This window comes from Callospermophilus lateralis, chromosome 11, assembly GCF_048772815.1.
Source record: "Callospermophilus lateralis isolate mCalLat2 chromosome 11, mCalLat2.hap1, whole genome shotgun sequence".
In the NCBI taxonomy this organism is placed as follows: domain Eukaryota; kingdom Metazoa; phylum Chordata; class Mammalia; order Rodentia; family Sciuridae; genus Callospermophilus; species Callospermophilus lateralis.
The window spans coordinates 7,714,948-7,735,301 of NC_135315.1; the positions used below are offsets into that span (position 1 = coordinate 7,714,948).

Sequence of the window (20,354 nt, forward strand, 5' to 3'; positions counted from 1 at the left end):
GTACTGCTGCTGTTCTCTGTAAAACGCACAAGCCTGTTCTGTGTCCCCTTCTGGGGACAGCACCCAATGGCCTAATTGCCTTCCTCTTGGGTCTCACCTCTTAAAGGACACAACACCTTATTTTTTTGGGTACCAGGGATTGAACTCAGGGGCACTTGACCACTGAGCCACATCCCCGCCCTATTTTGTATTTTATTTAGAGACAGGGTCTCACTGAGTTGCTTAGTGCCTCACAGTTGCTGCCTCCTCCTGCCTCAGCCTCCAGAGCCGCTAGGATCACAGGTGTGCACCACTGCGCCTGGCTACACTACATCTTTTATTCCCACCACATTAGGGAGCAAGATTTCAACACAGAAACTTTTGGGGACACACTCAAAGCCTATCCCAGAGTGATCACCCGGGGAGCATAGGAGCTCACACAGGCCCTGGGGTCAGTGGCACCCAGGAAAGAGAGCCCAGTGGGTGAAACAGGCAAGGCTGGTGGCTATCCGCATGTGTCACGGGCTGCCCCATGTGCGACGTCCTACTGCCCTCTGCTCTCAGGACTCGGGCAGGGCCTCTTTAGCCTCACAGACCCCACAGCTCCCCTAACACAGTTGGTTTTGGGGAGCAGAAGCATGGCTTCCAGATGCGGAGCTCAGCCTGCTGCCGGCCCATCCTTGAGATGCTCCGTAGTTGGTCAGCAGCATCCACCTGTGCTGACCGACAGCGGGAAGCCACAGCCATGCTGAGAGGGCCAGGAAGGCGGGGTTCAGAGGAGGGAGCCCCGGAAGGCAGGTCCCCCGACCTGAGCCCAGAGTACGTGGTCACAGAAGAGGGTGACCAGCTGCCGTGGAGTCTGCTGAAGAAAAGGTGTAAAACTGTGTCACAGAGATCAAGGTCAGACCCAGAGCTCGGTGGAGGGATTCCACATTTTACTGAGCCTAAGACACTATCCTGAGGGTGCACCTGGGAATCACTAAGAAAGAAAACCCCAAACTCTAAAACTTGCTTATACATAGAAAATCTGAGTGTTGCTTATTACATTATTTCTTTTTGAACATTTCAGTTTTGTCTTATGCATACATAAAGGAAAATACATAGAGATGCATACGTATACAGATGCATTATGCAGACATATTAAGGAAATATGATTACATATGGGATTTTTTTTGCAGTACTAGGGATTGGACCTAGAGTCTCACACATGGTAGACAAGCGCTCTACCACTGAGCTACATCCCCAGCCCGGAAATATCATTAAATAAATTGGAAGAGGAATAGGTTTCTAAAATTTCTTTCTTTCTTTGGTGCTCAGGATTGAACCCAGAGTTGCTTAACCACAGAGCCACATCCCCATCCCTTTATTTTATATTTAGAGACAGGGTCTTGCTAAATTGCTCAGGGCCTTGCTAAGTGGCTGAGGCTGGCTTTGAACTCACAATCCTCCTGCCTCAGCCTCCTGAGTCACTGGGATTCCAGTGCACATGGCAATGTTTTCATACTTGAGTCTGATGCTTCTCAATTTTCAAATCATTAGAACTTAAGGGAGGGCTGGGGATGTGGCTCAAGCGGTAGCGCACTCACCTGGCATGTGTGCGGCCCGGGTTCGATCCTCAGCACCACATACAAACAAAGATGTTGTGTCCGCCGAAAACTAAAAAATAAATATTAAAATTCTCTCTTATAAAAAAAAAAAAGAACTTAAGGAAGTATTTTTTTTTTCTTTTCACACAAAATAGTCTTGTGTAGAGTATTAGTGATGTAGCGTTTCTTCAAAGACTCCCTGAAACAGCTGAGAGCCAGTGGTGCTTATCTCTTGAGTTAAGGCAAGTGGGTAGATTGAAGCCACATACACGGAGCAGCACTTCTCAGCATAAGCACACATCAGAAAGCCCTGGTGCTGGCTGCTGGGCCCCCCAGAGACTGATCAGTAGGCCTGGGGTGGGGCCCAAGAATCTGCCTTTCCTCCGAGCTCCCAGGTGATGCTGACGCTGCTGGTCCAGGGACCGCGTGCGCATTAGCACTGATGTAGGGAGAACCCACCCGCCTCCTTCCCCTCCTTGCCTGTTCTCCAGGACCACCGATCTCTGGTGGGCCGAGAGGGTCCCCTCTGCTGCTCCTGGTTTTCTCCCACACCCTCGGGCCACACTGAGAGGGTTACACCAGTGCTTCTGATGTGGCGCATGCTGGGGCCATGATGGCTGCTTCCCACCCCGCCCCCCTGGGCTGACGGCAATTATAATCTTGCAAAACCAGCCCCGATGTCCACCATACAGAATAGGGGTAGGAGGAGGGAAGAGAGAGTGCATCCCAGACGATGCACTACTAGGCAAAATGCAGTAGTTGCCCTTCTTTTTATGCCTTGAGTGAGGGTAAGGCCCAGGCCAGCCTGGAGGCGGAGTGGGGAGCCTCTCCCCAGTCCCCAAGGCTTCTGGGGTGACTTGCATAGTAAACAGGGAACACAGCTGCAAGTGGCCTGCCGGGGACAGCCTTCGCCTCAGCCGTGTGTTATGACGGCTGAGGACGGAGCCATATGGCTTACTCTGCTGACTCGAACAGAAACTACCCAGTCTTCTTTTTTCCTTTCTAAACAAGGCTGTTAAAAAGCCTCCAACGTGATTCAGTGTGGCACGCTGATACAAAGGGAGAGGCCTTCTGGCACACTGTGGGTGACAGCGTAAGGGGCCACTGTGGTGGAGGTGCAGATGGCATGAGCTCCCGGCAGCTGGGGGCTCATGTCTTCATCAGCCTCTCTGACAGAGGCTTCCCCTTGGACAAGAGGTGGCCCTCCGTCACCCAGCCTCGCTCTCCCGGAGCCCACAGGGACCAGCTTGGCCTCGTTTCCAAGACTCGCACAAACTCCCAGGCAGGCCGGAGCAGCCGCTCTGAGACTGTCATTTCCACGTGTGTCTCCTCTTTGTGTAGCCGGTGGTTCTTAACGGGGGGCTCTTTTGGCCCTCGAGACCCCATGGACAGTGTCAGGAGATAGCCTCGTGTGTCACGATTGGAAGGTGGCACTGGCATCTAGTGGGAGACCAGACCCTAGGCCTGCCACCCCCACTGCCCAGGAGCGATTCCGTGGGAAAGCCCCATGTGAGGTGGCTGAGACGTGGTGGCTGAGACGTGGTGGCCTCGTCAGCGGAACCTCAGCTGAGTGTGAGGTGCTGCTTGTTGTGCGCTCTCTGGCAACGCGGAGGAGCGTGGAGAGGAAGTGAAGGGATGCGTGGGGCAGTGTCCACCGGAGCCCCTGGCAGAGCGCGCAGTCATGGCTCATAAAAACCCACCCGTCCCTGGGCATCACGTTTGCACGGTTTGTCCCAACTGAGTCATTAAACAACTAGCACGTGCCCAGACACACAGACGGCCCAGGGAACAGATCCCATCAGCCACGCTGTGCTGTTCCTGTGACTGGACACGAATTTCCAGGAGGTCTGGGGGGGATTTGAGCTCTGAATGACCCCACCGGGTGAGGCCTGACATTCTGTGTCTTTTTTTTTTTTTTTTTTGGCGCTGGGGGTGAACCCGGGTTTGCTCTACCACTGAGCTATATCCTAAGCCCTTTTAATTTTTTCATTTTGAGCCAGGGTCTCACTGAGTTGCTGAGGCTGGCGTCCAACTTGCCATCCTCCTGCCTCAGCTTCCCGAGTTGCTGAGGTCGTCGCTGTGGGCCTCTGTGGCATTCTGCAGCTCTGGCAGATTCCCGGGGGGTGTCTGTGCTGCAGGTGCCCAGGTGACACATTGAGTAGCCTGGCCAGAACCTGAACTCTGTGTTCTTAGCTGGGCCCCGGGAGGAGATGTGGTCAGGACTTGCACCGTTCCTGTGGATGCGGACAGTGGGAAGGGTGTGCATGCGTGGGCAGCTTCCTCCGCATGTGTGACGAGCTGTGAAGTGACCAGCTTCCCTAGTTCTCCCAGGACTGTTCTCATTGAAACCCTCCTGGCCGGCACCAAGCAGTGGGGTTGGTCACCCTTCCAAGCCCCAGGGGAAGGTTGGGTTGGGCCTTCGGAGCACCCTTCACCGAGGAAGCCTCGGAGTCCCAGTGCAGTGGGGTTGGCTTTTCTGGCTCAAGTGTCCTGCCGTTTCTGGGGATAGAAACGCTCCGTGTCATGGACCCCGCCGGCTAAGGTCAGGGCGCCTCCTCTGCCACCAGGGTCGGTCCTCGTCCTCCTCCTGTGAGCACAGGTGGCCTCTCTGTGCTGTCCACCTGAAGGCCCCTCCTTGCCAGCTTCTTCCTCCCATCCCTGCTCCAGAGTCTTCCCCAGCTGGCTCTGTGTGCAGGCTGTCTACAGCCTGCAACTCCAGTCTTTCCTGACCAGTAATGGTCTTGAGGGGTGTGCCCTTAAGTCAGCAGGATTTTTGGTGGTGGGAAAAAAGCAGGGATGTTTGCAACTCTCAAGTAACTTATGTTCTCAGTGGCTGAGAAATACATAAATCACCTTATTTTATTTTTTTGGTACTGGGGGTTGAACCCACTGAACCATATCCCCAGCCCTTTTTATTTTTTTAAAAATTTTTTGAGACAGAGTCTTTTTAAGGTGCTTGGGCCCTCACTAAGTTGCTGAGGCTGGCCTCAAACTTATGATCCTCCTGCCTCAGCCTCCTGAGTTGCTGGGATTACAGTAGTGCGCCACTGAGCCCAGCTTCCTTTTTTAAAAGGTCCAAGATTGCAGAAAACTAAGGGCTACGATGCTGGGTGGACCCTGCAGTCCCTCTGGACGTGTATTTGCAGATGAGTTAGAGTGTACTCAGCAGGCGTGCCTTTTAACATTCCCCTCTGCCGTGTCTTGATCAGATTTTGAATAGTTGGCCTAAAGAAGTCCATTTCCACCCCAGTGCCTCTGCTTCACCTGGTGTCCCCACCAAACATGTCATCTTGGGCTGGGGTGTGGCCAGGTAGTAGAGCGCTTGCCTAGCAGGCAGGAGGCCTAGGGTCCCATCCTCAGCACAGTGGGCGAGGGCATAAGTGGACAGAGTGCCCTGTCCATTCCCTTCTGCCTGCCCACATCCTTCCATCCTCCTTGGATCTGCCCCTCCATCCCAGCAGCAAACTGCTGCACCCTCAGTGATCTCTGTAAGGGTTCCAGCTCCGTAGCAACCACAGCCTGCCCAGCAGGGCCTTAAAGATGGGGCCTCTTAATGGACTAGCATTGAAGGGAGGGGCCATCCCAGGGCAGGCTCCCCCAGGTCCCCCGCCAGCCTGAAGCCTCCCTAGCCTCCTGGATCTGCAGCTGCCCTCATTTCCTTGGCGAATTTGGGCTTAGAGGCTGTTGTGAGACCATGCGCCACAAGTCCGCCCAGCAGCGTGACTGTAAAAATTAATTGCCTTATAAAATGTGGGTCACTGTTCATTTATTTGACAAATACCCACTAAGTGTCTCCTCTGCTCGCCAGAGGGGTGACAGCCATTCCTTGTGGTTCCCTTCAGGGTGGAATAGCCTAATTGGTATACATGTTGGGGAGCCGCGGACGGGCCAGGGCCGCTGGTGGCTAACTTTCTGGGCGGATATTTACACGATTGCTTTTCTTATTTCTCGAAGCCAAAGACTGTGTGCTTCATTTTTTTCTTCCCCTCGGCAGCAGAGATTTCCAGGGTGGGCTTCCTGGACTTGAAGGGGCTGCCTAGCGTCACGTTTATCAATTGTTCCTATTCCTCTGATTGGTAGCTGTATTGGTGGGGTTTTCTTTCCTTTTTTTTTTTTAATGAATAAAAAGTGGGGAAAAGAATGAATTCCTAGCTAACATGCTTCCCTTGACCAATCGCTTTCGAACCATCTTTCTATTGGGGGGCGGGTGAGAAGTTAGAGGACTGGTATGTGGCCTGTAGCTAGCGTAGAGGTGCTTACTGCTAAACAATCAGTGCTTGCTGAGATGAACACAAAGCAGGTCTTGGTATTAAAATGGACACAGCCCACTGTGCCTGTAGAAGGTTCTAGAAGAACTCAGCAGAGCCCTCTGAGCCCAGAAGCAGACACTTTAGGAAATGACATTCTGAAGTCCCACTGCCCGGCGGGTCTCTGTCAGCAGCTCTGAGTGTGTCTGGGGCCCTGTGCAAAGCCCAGGGGCTGCGGGGGGAGAACAGGAGCCTGCCGGATGGATATATCGCCCCCATCCCTGGGGGTGTTTGGGATGGCCAGGGTACAGGTCTCTGGTGGGTGGTGGGATCCGTGGGTCTGCAGGCGCCTCAGGGCCTCAACGACCATCTGTCTGGGAAGCTGGTGGGCAGGGACAGGAACGCAGTGCCAGGCTGGTCTGGGGACAGCAGGCCCAGCTGCTCCCAGATTGGGCAGGAGGGAGCCACGGAGGAAGGGGACTTCCTTAGGTCCCTGGCTCCCATTGCCGGAGACTGTCACCACTCTGCAGCTGGCCTGTTGGAGAGTTGGTGATGGGAAGAAGGTTCTGGGAAGTGACTGGGTAAGGCAGGTCCTGGGACTGCTCCAGCAAACCTGACGGTGCTTAAAACATCCAGGAGGCTTTGGCTACGAACTCAGTCTGTTTTATTGACAGAGTCCTGTGCGAGAGTTAGGACTCCCGTTTCTGATTGGGTTTCATTACTGGTCTTAGTATTTAGGTTCAATGAGCCTTAATTCTGCATTCAGCTTTTTTCTTTTTTTAAAAAATAAATAACTTATTCAAGCATTTCTAAATTACAAAGGATTGTAGCCTCATAGAAAAGAGGGGATTCCCACAGTCTCATCCCCCGGTGCCCCGGCTACTATAATTGCTATGAATTGCTCTCTGGTCTCTGTTGTTTGCATATGTATGTTTAACCTTATGGTGGCAAATGGCATCTGTTTTGTATATTGCTTTTTCCACAAATCTTGGTATCATAGATATTCCCCGTGCTGCCAGGGTGTTTATCATTGTGACCAGCTGCATAGAAGACCGCTGCATTTGTGCTCTGTGATTTATGGAACTATCCTTTTCCGGAGGGCACTTGGGTGCTCAGGATCCGCCCCCACCCATATTTGGAATCATTTCTTTAAGCAAGTTTCTGGGGCCCACCCGCTGGGTCAACTCCGGCCAAAGGAATAGCAGGCACCGGGCAATTTGCAGAGCTCATCATTCAGTTTAATTAGACAAGTGATTTTTTGTGAGTCCCTCCCAGGGGCGAGACTTTCTGTCTGTGGTTATCTATTGAAGGTCCCTGTTGAGGTTTCCTGAAAATACGGCAAGACCGTAAAGCTGGTTACCGTGACTTAGGTAAAAGGCCCATGAGTCTGTGTGCCCTCTCATTCCATGTTTACTATTATTATTACTATTATTATTACTTGCAGTGCTAAGGATGGACCCTAGTGCCTCACACATGCTAGGCCCATGCTCTACCCAGAGTGACTCTCCAAGTGAATTATTATTATTATTAATTATTATTATCATTTAGTTACCAGGAATTGACTCAGGGGCACTAGACCACTGAGCCACATCCCCAGCCCTATTTTGTGTTTTATTTAGAGACCGGGTCTCACTGAGTTGCTTAGCACCTGGCCATTGCTGAGGCTGCCTTGGAATTCCGGATCCTCTTGTTTCAGCCTCCTGAGCTGCTGGGATTACAGGCATGTGCCACTGTGCCTGGCCCATGTTATTTTTAATAATATTCTCTGGCCATGAAGACAGCAGTCATATTTATACTTCTCACATCAGGGTGTGGAGACCTGGCCTGGGAGGGTCACTTATTAGAGTGTGCATCTGGGATGTCTTTGAAACACTGTTTCAAAAGCTTTGGTATTCTTTTATTTTTTTAATTTAATTAATGAATTTCCCCCCATATTTGTATTGGTGCGTTGTGCTGTACATGAGGATGGGATTTGTGGCTACGTATTTGTTCGTGCACACAGTGGAACAACGTGATTTGGCCAACATCACTCCCCAGCACCCCTCCCTCCCCGCCCTGCATCCCTTGGTCCCTTTCCTCTATTGATCTCCCTTTGATTTTCACGAGATGCTCCCATCTTTCTTCTCCTTTCTTCCTCTCCAGCTCCACGTATGTGAAAACGCAGAACTCTTCACCTTCTGAGTTTGGCTTACTTTGCTTAACATAATGGTCTCTGGTTCCAGCCATTTTCCTGCAAATGTCATTACCTTATTTTTCTTTATGGCTGGATGAAACTCCATTGTGTACATAGACCACATTTTCTATGTCCATCTGTTGGTGGACACCTAGGCTGGTTCCACATCTTGGCTGTTGTGAAATGAGCGGCTATAAACATGGGTGTGCATGTGTCACTGCAGTAGGATGACTTTAATTCCTCAGGGTAAATACCGAGGGGTGGCATACCTGGGTCATCCGGTGGTTCCATGCCCAGTTTGAAAACCTTGGTCCTCTGACCCGTTTCTCTTGCTTACAATGATCATTGTCACAATTGAGCTGCAAGGTGATGACTCTAAGCTGACAGACTGGAGGCCAGGGGTGCACAGAGGTGGGGGCCGTGAGAGGAATGGGGTCCGGGGGAGGGGTGGGCCTCTGCCGTGTTCTGGTGCCATCCAGCCCTGTGGCCATGTTTCTTCGGCTTGTAAGGTGAGAGACCTGGGCTGATGCTCCGCCTTTGGAGGTTCTCCCAGCACTAAGTCCTGCAGTGTGAGCCCCGGTGACCTCTGGCATTGATTGGTTTGCTAGGGCTGCCTCAACAAAGAACTGAGTGACTCCAACAACAGACAGGTATTGGACAGCAAAGTCCACAGCTCAGGTTGGTCCCTCCTGAGTGAAAGATCTGTCCAGTCCCCTCTCCCTGCCTTGCAGATGGCCAGTTTCTCCCTGCCACTCCTTACCATCTTCTCTCTATGCATATCTTTCTGTCAAAACTTCCTTTCTTTATAAGGACACTAGTCATCTGGGCTTGTGTCCATCCTAATGATGACACTTTAATTTGTGGGATCCCTGTTTTCAAATAAGGACACGTGTCGAGTGCTGGGGGTTGGGACTTCAACAATTTTAGGGGCCACAACAAGCCCAATGAAACTGGGCCACTGTCACTGGAGAGGAAGCTGAATTAGGAGCCCTGACTGCCTCCCTATTAGGTTGATCTAGCCCCCATTAGCACAGAGAGGTGGCTTTGGGTTGGCTTTTGTTTTTTAAAATGAAGGCAGCGAAAGAACTTCTTAAGTACATCTGGGTAAAGACTTGGCTTCCTGGTGGTTGGCACTTCTTGACCTTCTTGTGGTAGAAATGACAGGAGTCAGTGTGTATGAGTGTCTTAAGGCTTCAATAACAAAACTTTACAAAATACCATCATCCAGGTGACTTAAAGCCACAGAAATTTATTCTCTCACGGGTCTGGAGGCCAGATGTCCAAATCAAGGTATTGTCAGGGCCAGGCTGTCTCTGGAGGCCCCAGGGGAGGGTCCCTTCTGGCCTCTTTCAGTTTCTAGTGGCTCTATGTACTCCTTGGTTTGTGGCCACGTCACCCCAATCTCTGCTTGTCTCCATTTTGCTTTCTCTTCTCCGGTGTCCCTGTGGTCTTCCCTGCTGTCAATTAGGAGTACACATGTGTCACTGGACTTAGGACATACCCACTTAATCCAGGATGACCTCAGGTTGAGATCTTTCATCTGCAAAGAAAGTCCTCTTTTCAAAGAAGGCCACGTTACAGGCACTGAAGTTGGGATTTGAGCATCTCTTTTTGGAGGCCACTAGTCAACCTGTCTACAGGGCTTCTCAGCTGACCTCACCCAGTGGCCACACATCTCCAGCCCTGGCCTCCTTCCACCCAGCAGCCTCAGGGGTCTGGAACACCTTGGGGGTCCCTCCCTCCTGGCCCTGGACAGTTGGGGGACCAGCTCCTCCTTCTTCCCCTCTGCACACGAGGCTGGGCACTCCTGTCCCAAGGGCTCCCTCCCCAACCTCTCATCTTCCTCAGGGCCTGGCTGGCTGGTCTCATGCCCTGGGCAGGAGGTGACCACAGGACTGTCTCTGCATCAGCCCTTCAGGAGCCTCAGCTCATCCTCCCGGGGCGAGCTGTGCTTGTGTTCTCACTCTTGGAGAAGAATAAAGTTTCCTAGAATCCTGCCTCTCTCCCCGTTTCCTGCCTCCAGGATCTTTGGAGGCCCCTCTAGAGTCCCTGGTCTTTCAAGGTCTCATCTCATGTGGCACTAAACATAATAAAATGCTCCTACATTCCACATTAAGTACACCCTCGCCCTCCCCCCCTCCAAAGTAATCAAAGTGATTTTGCTTTGGAAATTGTTTGGCCCTAAGCGTATTTAATTTATGATTGGCAATGATTTCTTGGCCATCATTGTGCGTACTTAGGAATTATCTGGAAGTGAGAAAAGCTGAGCCTCTGTTTGCCTCCGTTTGTTTTTCAAATGTAATTAAATTTTTATGAATACCAAAGTCAACAATTAAGAAGGTTTTAGGGACATTTAGTTAAACATTTATTAATTTTAATTTTCATAGATTCTTTTGTTTTTCCTTTTGAGCCAGTATCTATAATTTTAAATTTGTGACCATTCCTTAGGCCTCTGAAGAGCTTGGGGACCCCAAATTCTGGTTCAGTAGTTTCTTCTTTTTTTTTTTTTAATTTTTATTTTATTTGTTTATTTCTATGTGGAGCCGGGGATCAAACCCAGTGCCTCATGCATGCAGGGCAAGCGCTCTGCCACCGCGCCCCAGCCCCGGCCGTGGTCCGGTAGTTTCTGAGTGCAGAGATAATCCCCCACCCCTGTTGCCTGCCTTTAGTTCCCACTAGGAATAGGAATTGGGATTCTCCTTCCTGACTCCTGGGCTCCTCCTGGCAAAGGTGTCCGTTCCGTTTCCCGGCTCCTGCGTGGCCTTCTGCTTCCCTGCCTGGGATGGCTTCCATGCCACTTTGGCTTTAGCTGTGGGTCTCACCTGTGTTTTTTATCCATCTGGAACCTTCTGCTCGCAAACCTGAATGATCAACCCCGGCTTTCCCCACTGTGACACTGTGGCCTTCCTTAATCTGGTCCTGCCACTCCGGCTGCAGGGGCACTACCTGCTTCATGACGTGTGGCCTGTGCTGTCGCACAGGGCCCTGTTCTCAGAGGGGCCTGCCCGTGGTTTAATGTTCTGCTGTCCCTGCCTTGAGATTCCTAGTAGTTTCACCCCTGAGCTCTGTTTTTTTAAGCTCGGTCTGATGGGACGGTGGAGCCTGCATGTTGTCCCAGGAGTGATGCAGAAGAAAGGAAAAGGCTTTGTATTTCAGTATCTTTAATGGCGTCTTTGAACAAGGGGCCTCCCGTTTTCATTTTGTACCAAGTCCTGACTGTTATGTAGTTAGTCCTACATGGCTATGACCATGGACAAGGACCCCGTGTGGATCCTGGTGAGTCACAGCACCCGTGGAGAAGAGTGTCTGTGCAGTTAGGTTTTTTTCAGGGAAAAGGGAGTGGATGGGTTTCCTCTTGCTGCTGTAACAAATGACCACAAACTTAGTGAGTTAAAACAAGACAAAGGAATCATCCTCTAGTTCTGGAGGCCAGAAGTCCTACAGTCCTGGTATCTTCAGGGCCAGTTCCTTCTGGAGCCTCTCGGGAGACTCTGTTTCCTCCCCTTTTCCATCTCTGGAGGCTGCCTGCCTGCCTTGGCTTGTGGCTGCCTGTCTCTGACCCCTGTTTCCATTGGTACATCTCCTGCTCTCCCTCCGACTGCTCACTCCCTCTTTTCCCTTAAAACGGCCCTTGGGATTATGAGGCCCACCCAGATAATCCAGGGTAATCTTCCCCTACAAGATCCTAATTCAATCTCGCCAGCAAAGATCCTTCTGCCACGTGAGGTGGCACAGTCCCAAGTTTCAAGGGTTAGGATACAGATGCCTTTGGGGTACAGGAACATGATTCTGTCGGCGAGAGGAAGCTATTTGTTTTCCTGCTTAAATCCCCGAACATCGCTCAGAGATCACCCAAGCTTTGTGATTCTGAAGCTTATACAATTTTGAGGTCTAGTTTAAGGAAAAAAAAATGTTGGTAAGAAAATGAAGAAGGCATTAGAATGAGAAAGAAATCACAGGTTCCCAGGCCTCTAAATCGGTCCTTATCTCCTAAGGTCTCTTTGCACCTGGCTCAGTGGTGCACGCACTGGTCTATAGCCTAGAAAGTCTCCTCCCTGAGCTGACAGCAGCCGCGGGTCCACTGTGCGCTCCCCACCAGGAGATTATCTCCTGTCCTCACTGGCTGGATACATCTAGAAATAGAAGGCATAGATTTTTTTTTCTTTTCTTTTTATGAGGAATAGGATAAAGAAAGAGGCCTTCAGTAGTGAGCCTCCGTCTCACAGCACACGACACTCTGCCCAAGTCTTCTAGACCAGAAGCATCCTGGAGCCGTGGGTTGAATCTGTCTTTGGTGGCCTGTACCCAGTGCCACACATATGCCTGTCACGTAGTAGGTGTGCAGTAAACAGTAAACATTTTCTGAGCGACTGAATGAACAGCAGGGTGTTCAAGTGCTGTACACAGCTGTCGAGGAGCAGCTGAAGCAGAGTCCAGTTGCTCAGTAGTCCCCCTGGTCAACCTGCCAAAGCCACCGGAAGAGCTTGAAGCAACAAAAGTAGAAATTGAGGGAAACGGACTGATGCTGATCATCTTCTTAGAGACAGAGTGTTTCCTGTTCAGTTAGGGGTGGTTTTTAACATTTAGTATCTTATTAAGCAGACAGTTGAGCAAGCCAGGGTTTGGATTTTAAAAGCCTACCACAAGGCCCAGACGCTCCTCTAGGGACAATCGTTTTGTGTAGAGTCGGCAGAATCCGCACCCACTCTGTGCCCCTGGGACATTTGTGGGGCAGATTCAGAATCGAATGTCAGATGCGAGGGGCGGGGGGAATGGATTGCTGAGTCCGTTTCTCCTTCAAGCCCTAAAGGGCCGCTCTTCCCAGGCTCAGAGGCGTGGCTGGCGTCAAGGGGTCGTGGGCCCTTCTGGGAGATGCTTAGGTAAGATGTCAGGTAGAACTTCCTCTTCATGTGTTCATCAGTCATTTTACAGAGCAAATGTCAAGGGCGAGCCCGGTCTGCCCCGGCTGTCAGGGAGTCCCTGCCCAAGCCCTCCCAGGAATTTCATATGGGGGCTCTGTAATGTCACCGTGTCCTGATGCCAGCCTCGGAGCCTGACATCAAGTCCCACAGGGAGAGAGGGAGTTGAACACGGATGTGTTAACTGGCGGCCGTGCAGGAGCACAGAGATGGCTGGACAGTCGACTCTCTTCCTTCTGGAGGCTCACGGTGGATCCGATGCTAACCAGAGCCTTGATGGATGGATGCTTCTTGAAAGCACGTTACATTGTAGGGAGGGATTTCTACCATCGTGTCGTGTCCTCCTGAGACAATGTATTCTACGATATTACTCCAGCCACACATTGTTTTTTATCCTCTTGATGTTTTTTGGGGCCATTTTGTTGCTGGGCTGGGTATTGACCGACCTGGTGGCACCCCCTCAATGTCTCACGGCGGGGGGGGGGGGTTGGGGCCAGCATCGCCCTTGGCTGGGAAGCACCGGGTGCCACCAGGAAAGCCTGATAGGAACATGGTGGGCTGGCTGGGCAGCTCCATGCAGTCTGTGACTATGACTGCTTCTCGCAGCTCTCAAGACAACGTGGAGCCAGCAGATAATACTACCGTATCCGATGGACTCCTTCCTTCCATAAAAATCCAACACCTGCTCTGCACCGAGCATCGGGGGCACGGCAGGGCCAAGGCAGGTGTGGCGCAGACCTTGCGGTGCTGGCATTTGGGGACCCAGCCAGGTGCGAATCTGGGAGACAGCTGCCCCAGACCGAGGGGGGACAAACGCAAAGACCCTGAGTTGGGAGGGGGCCTGGTGGTCCCAGAGGAGGTGGACCCCTGAGTTGGGGTGGGGGTGAACTGGTTCCAGGTGGTCCAGAGGCTGAGGGCGGGAGCTTGGGTTTGCCCCCAGGAGAAGCGAGGAGCCCTCAGAAGGTTTGTGACAGGAGACTGGCACTGCAGGGTTTGTGTCCTGACTCTGTGCAGAGATGGCACAGCAGCGTATCAGGAAGATCAGCAGGTGGTCAGGGCAGCGTGTCTATACGATGCCTGTTAAGTTCACCTCCCGACCTGTCAGCCAATCTGAAAGCCTGCTCCAGCTGGGCTTATTGCCCGCACCATGCAGGGAAGGCCCAGGCTGCCCCAGGCCAGAGACTCAACTCGGTCCTCAGGTCGGGTCAGTGGCCAGACTTGCAAAAGGGCAGAGAAGAAAGGACGGGGAGGTGAAGCCACATCTCCCTTGCTGACCTCCATGCACCGGGGTCCAGCAGAGGGCTGGGCGAGAGCAGATGCCGAGTGGATGTCTGTGGAGCCCGTGAGTGAGGGAGTGGGGGAGGACTGCTGGCCAGGGCTGCAGTGCCTCACCCCGGGGCACCGTGATCCAGAGGGAGCCAGTGTCATCTCCTGACCCAGTGGGGGAAACCGAGGCCGAGAAGGCTGGGGAATCTGTCCAAGGGACCCATGTGCCAAGTCTTCCCCATGGTCATTCTAAAGTTGGCTCTCAGTGGCTGTTCTACCTCTTCAGACGAGGGAGAGAGAGAGAGAGAGAGAGAGAGAGAGAGAGAGAGAGAGAGAGAGAGAAGATGGGATCCACCCAGGACATACTGACACACTGGGCTGGACCACTTTGTGCCAACCCACCCCTTATCCCACTCCTCCCTGCCCCAGTCTTCCAGGAGAGGTGCTGGCAGGGCCATGAGCCAGACCACATGACCAGGGCCACCCTCTGTTCTGCCACCCTAGATTCCCGTGGTTCCTTTGCTGATCAGACCCCCCAGGACCCATCTTATGGCCTTTGACACTTGCAGCAGCCCTGGATGTCTGCAAAACACCCACCACTTTCTTCAGCCACTGCTCTGGGCTGTTCTGGTGCACTCCCTCCCTCCTCCAATTAATGGGGGCTTCAGGGGCCCTATTGGAGAGGACACAGGTAGGTGGCAGTGGAGGTCACGGTCAGGGTTTGGAGCTCCAAGGAAACATTTCCTTCTGTCCAACTCTGCACATCTTACTTAGGGAAGTGTGCAAGTCACAGGCAGTATGCATGTTTCTGGGAGGTGTGTGTGTATGTGTGTGTGTGTGTGTGTGTGTGTGTGTGTGTGTGTGTTTGTGAGATGTGCTGAGATTTAAGGGCCATTGGCCCAGGGAGCTATGCTGGTGCTGACGTCCCTTGGGCCCCAGCACAAGCTGCGCTGCTGCTCACTTCCCATTGGCTCATGGAGAAACACAAGCAGCATCAGGGTCCTGGCACACAACTCTTTCCCTGGGTGTCTGTGACCTCCCCCAGGACTGCGAAGGCTTGTGCACACAGACTGCTCTGCACTTGGCCTTGGAGCTCAGTTCTGCCCGCCCTGGATCTGTTCCTGAGCCTGCAGAAGGCTGTGAACCAGAGAATTTATTCTTCAGGCGGGATTTGCCAGTGGTGGCAGGGCGGGGCCTGGTGGCTGGAGGGACACGTGTGCTGGGAGGAAAGCAGGAAGTGACTCGGGAGTGGAGCCGGCCCGTGAGCAGCAGCGGGCTGATGGAAGTGGAGTGGGGGCTGGAGAGGGCACCCTAGTGAGTTGGCTTTTCTCTCCTTCAGCGCCTTTGGCGGGGCCAGAGCCTGGGCCCTGAGGACCGGAGTGTGAGACTTGAGGGTGTCCCTGGGGAAAGGAGGGATCGAGGAGAAGCAGGAGGCTTGCAGGTGGCCGGGCAGGGAGGAGTGCCTGGCCCCGCTCTGCCCTTCCAGGGTGAGCCGGGAGGGCAGTGACTGCACCTCCTCCAGCCTCTGCAGTCCTGGCTGCCCGTGGGTGGGTGGGGGGTGCGGGATCCCCGGAGCAGAGGCCCCTCCCCCTGGCTTCTGAACTTGACTGGGAATCTGGTTAACCTGCAGCAGGTTGGGGTGCAGCCTGAGATTGTGCATTTCTAACCACGTCCCTGGTCCGCTGGCCCACGGGCCACGACTCTCCCAGAAGCACTTTCGCCCCAACCTGAGACTTCTTGCTTCCCTGTGTGCCATCTCACTAGGACCTGGGCACACAGGTGCTGTGCCCACTTCTGCAGCCTCACCAGCATCTTGAAGCTGACTCTCAGAAGGGAGCAACAGGTTTAAAGGGGCAGCAAAATAAAATAATAAGGAGAGCTCCACCAGCCTGGATGGCAGACTGTGCACAGGGGTGCAGTGGGGCCAGCGTGGGGGCTTCTCTGAAGCTGCAGTGGGCAGAGAATGAGCCTCTCTCCTGCCAGCTCCTTGGAGTTTAAGGTCTTCATATCCAGCTTCTGAGGGAGACTGAACCCCAGTTCAGTGGAGGTGACGGGGCTTGGTGTGCCATGCTCCGAAGGTTACTGGTCTACTGTTTGAGGAACATTGTTCTCTGGGGACTGTACCAGCTGAGCCACCCCCTGCTGTCTGTGCTCCTGGTCTTGGAGAGGTTGTTCCAGTCTCAGGCTGGTGTTGTACACATGTCACTGTGCATAAGAATCCCTCGTGGACTTGGTTCAGATGCAATTCTGATCAGCAGGCCCGAGGTGACCTGAGAGTCTGCATTCTTAAGTAGCTCCCAAGGGGCCCAGTGCTGCTGGTCCTTGGGCCACCCTTTTGAGGTTTGAGGTTTTCTGTTTTCTTTACCAGGGATTGAACCCAGGGACTTTCAACCACTGAGCCACATCCCCAGCCTTTTTTATATTTTATTTTGAGACAGGGCTGAAGCTGCCTTTGAACCTGCAATCCCGATCCTTTTGCCTCAGCCTCCCAAGTCACTGGGATCACAGGTGTGCGCCACTGCACCCTGCCCAGGGGGGAGGTTTTCAGACAACAAATGGAAGAAACTCCCCCAGGGGTGCTGGGCTAGTGTTCCCCGGACAAACACTGTTCTTGTTGGGCTAGAAAGCTTGTGGCTCTGGTCCCCTCTGGGTCCCTTCTTCTCACTTCTCAGGGTGCTCAGGTGTCAATGGGGACAGGTTTAGAAGAGGGTTTTCCTATCCCACCAACCACCAGGACACCCATGAACTCCCATCTGTTCACCAGCCCACAAAACCCACTTTGACTTTGTCCTTTTGGCAAATGGGGATTGTTTGCTCAGTCCCGAAGCCGTCAAAAGGCACATTCATCCACTGGGAAAAATAAAGAGGTGTTTTTGTTCTGACCCATCTTGGATGCTAAGTACGGAGAGGGCGATAGCTCTGTGCCTGTGTTTGTGTTTGTGTTTGAAGTTTTATCCTCTGGCAGCTAGAATTAGGTGATTGGTGTGAGGATCCAGATGTCTTTGTGATCCAGTCACTCTTTCAGGGTGACTCAGTAAGACGATGGAGGTAAAGAGGTGGCTTCTTTTAGAAATGACTCCCTCCCATTAATTGCTATAATCATCATCCTGGGTTCTGTTTACACCTAGGGACCTCAGCCTGAATCCAAAGATCCTGCGTAAACACAGAGCTCTCCTAGGATGAGGCCCAGCTGGGGCTTGACTGGGTCCACCTGGGTTTGCCTGGGCCCAGAGCCTTTCCTGGGTTTGTACCTGACAGTGCTGCTGAGCCCCTGGCATGGGGGCCCTGTCCACCCTCTGCCACGGTTTCTACCCAGGGTCAAGAGAGACAGTGTCTTCACTCTTGATCTGCAGCCCAGGCTAGCAGGCTTCTCAGCACCAGGGCCTGGCAGGGCAGACCAGTAGGGTCCTGTCCAGGCCTGTGGGTGCTGGTGGGCCAATGGGGAGCTGAATGAGGCCTTTGAGGCCAGGCTGCGGCCCCGTGTTTGTGTTCCAGGTCTCAGGCCTGTCCAGAAGTGCCTTGTAACTTTCCATGGGAGAGGTCAGCCTCACGGTCTTTCCAGAACTGGGGGTCCTAGGAGTGTTAAATCTGGAGGAGGTGCTCTGGGCCCCCCAAAGAGGGAAGGGCACTTGCCTCTTTTTTCTTGGTGGGCAGTGGTGTGCTGAGCTGACCAGGGGAAAGGTCATTCCTGGGTCTGTTTCCTTGTCCTTGCCCACTGCCCCGTCCAGGTAAGTGGGCCCTTTCCAAATATTTTTCAGGGGGCACAAAGTCCTATTTCACAGGGGTGCCAACTGTGGGAAAGCATTGCCCCTGTTTTTCAAGCAGAGAAAGATACAAACGAGGTTGACCGGCCCGCACAGAGAGAACAGGCACGATGCGTGGGAGGGTGGTGGGGGGGCCTGGGCGAGACTTCCATGAACTTGGCTTCAGGTGGCCCACGGAGGAGGCCCTGGGCTCCGTGATTGGAGAGGCGGAGGGCAGGCACTCCAGGAGGGCGCTGCATGAACAGAGACCTAGAGGCAGCACCACCTGGGACTCGTTGAGGTGCCATAAAGAATTCAGCTGAGCACGAGCCCCGCACGGCACCTGATGTCATGGGCACGGGGCTTGAGGAGCCCGTGGGGGCGTGGAGACCCTTAGGAATCCGTGGGTCTGTGAAATTCACCGTTGGCCAGGCACGGGGGCTACGGCTGGGAGCTATTAATGGTGTGATTGGGAATTAAATGGGAGAGTTTAAAAGGGATCTGACGGGCCACGGGACTGTGTCAGACCATCCCGGGGCCCTCTCAGGCTGCACGATCCCCGTTCTTTGTGTTTCTTTTTGGTACGTCTCGGTGTTCGACCTCTTGCTGGGGCTCCTCGGTCTCTCTAGGTACCCCCGTGTCTCTCTTTGGAGTTAGTGGATTTTCAACGCCTGGGGGGCCGGGGTGGAGAAGTTTGACCCATGTGCTGGGTTGGCACAGTAGAAGGGTGGATCCCACTAACCCAGGTGGAGGCCAGCTCAGCCAGGGGGCCCAGGACACTTGAGAAAATGCGTGTATCTCGAAAGGGACACCAGCGGCTGACCCTCTCGCTTCTCTGCACACAGGTGTATCCAGCATGCTCCAGGGCCACAACCCCGTGTTCCAGGCCTTGCTGGGGACCTTCTTTACCTGGGGGATGACGGCAGCTGGGGCGGCTCTGGTGTTCATATTCTCTAGTGGACAGGTAAGTCCCTTGCTGCAGTTCTAAGGTTTTAGAGGTTTGTGGGACCCTCTTGGCGGCTGGTTCCAAGCAGGCCTGCTGGCCCCTGGGGACCCCTGCCATGCCTGCAAGCAGTGGGTGGTGAGGTCTCTTCCCTGTCTCTTCTCCTGACTCCCTACCAGGCCTGGGGAACAGGTGTCCGCTCACGGCAAATATGCCATGCTCTGTGTCGTCTTCTGCTGCCCAACACCCTCCTGACTCCAAGGGCGTGGGATGGCAAACCAGTCATGCAACCTCTGTTAGCTCGCTGCCCGATTTCTACCTTCTAATTTGGAACAGGTGGTCCAGTGCATGACCAGAGAAGATTAGGCTTCAGATGTGCCCGCCCTGCCCGTGGCCTTGTGCTAGCTGGGATGTCGAAAACAGCCCGGGGGCGGGAAGGGGCTTTTGATTCCTGCTCCTTGGGATGGTGCAGGCAGGCACACCTCCCGTCCGCCTGCAGACCACACGCCTGCGTGCTCCTGCCCCCACTGCCCCCCCATATCCTGATAATACCCCAGCACCCTCGGTCACTCGCAGGTCCCCACAACCTAATTCCACACCCCCATGGACCCTTCTATCCCCACATCTCTCCTCCCTCCCCCAGGCCCCTACATCTCCGTACTTCTCGCTCACCCCTCCTCACGCCCCTGCCCCTCCACACCCACCCCCAATGCTTGAAGTGTCCCTCTTTCTCCAACTCGAGCTCCCTCCACCTGGGCCAGGAGCCCCAGGGTCTGCCTTGAGTGCGGTTTCTACGTAGCTCAGCGTGCAGCTAGAGAAATAGTAGGGTGCGCGTGAGCAGAGAGGAAGACACACCTAGAAGCTGGCAAGTCGGCACCTCGTGTTAGAGACCAGTTCTTCAGGTGGATGTCAGCCATGAGACCCCGACTCCACTGCTGCACCAACCCCTCCCATCCTGGGGGTCCTGGAACCACTCCACCGGAGACCCAGGACTTAAACCTCACGACCCGGAGTCACAGGGCTCCCAGAATCTCAGTATGCAAGACACCCAGAGATGCCCAATTCATAGAACGTAGAATGGGGTTGCCAGGGCTAGGAGAGGACAGGGACCCAGCTGTGAGGAGGGAGCCTTATTTCTATGGCCGTAGTGTCCTGAGGTCTCTCCATGTTGTCCCATGTTGTGCCAGAATTTATTTAATAGACTAAAGGATATGCCCCTGTATGTGTAGACCATATTTTGTGAGTCCACCCATCTAGGATGGCCAGTAGCAGATATTTTTATTGGAATAGAAGATGCTCATAGAAAAGTGCACATTTTTAAAATGTATGTTCCTCACAAATGTCCTTGAAACCAGAGTCCAGATCAAGTCCCCGCCCGGCCCCCACCCCATCCAGCCACACACCTCACCCCACCCTCCAGGGGTGCTCCCTCTCCTGCTCTCAGCAGTGGGGCTGGTGTTCCGTGTTCTGGTGCTTTAGACAGAGTGGTGGTGGAGCG

The 20,354-nt window shown here is 53.4% G+C and overlaps 1 protein-coding gene across 3 annotated transcripts in view; it reads left to right on the forward strand.

Moving 5' to 3' along the window:
• Slc39a11 (solute carrier family 39 member 11) overlaps positions 1 to 20,354 on the forward strand; it is a 413,949-nt gene that overhangs the window by 57,575 nt on the left and 336,020 nt on the right. For 2 of the 3 annotated variants that reach the window (XM_076871181.2, XM_076871183.2), the window contains exons 1-2: positions 15,398 to 15,484; positions 18,759 to 18,877. In XM_076871181.2, coding sequence (XP_076727296.1) covers positions 18,770 to 18,877 — 108 coding nt within the window. In that variant the 5' untranslated portion in view covers positions 15,398 to 15,484; positions 18,759 to 18,769. Of the gene's footprint in view, positions 1 to 15,397; positions 15,485 to 18,758; positions 18,878 to 20,354 lie in introns of those variants that run through there. The other variant, XM_076871184.2, reaches the window with a different exon arrangement.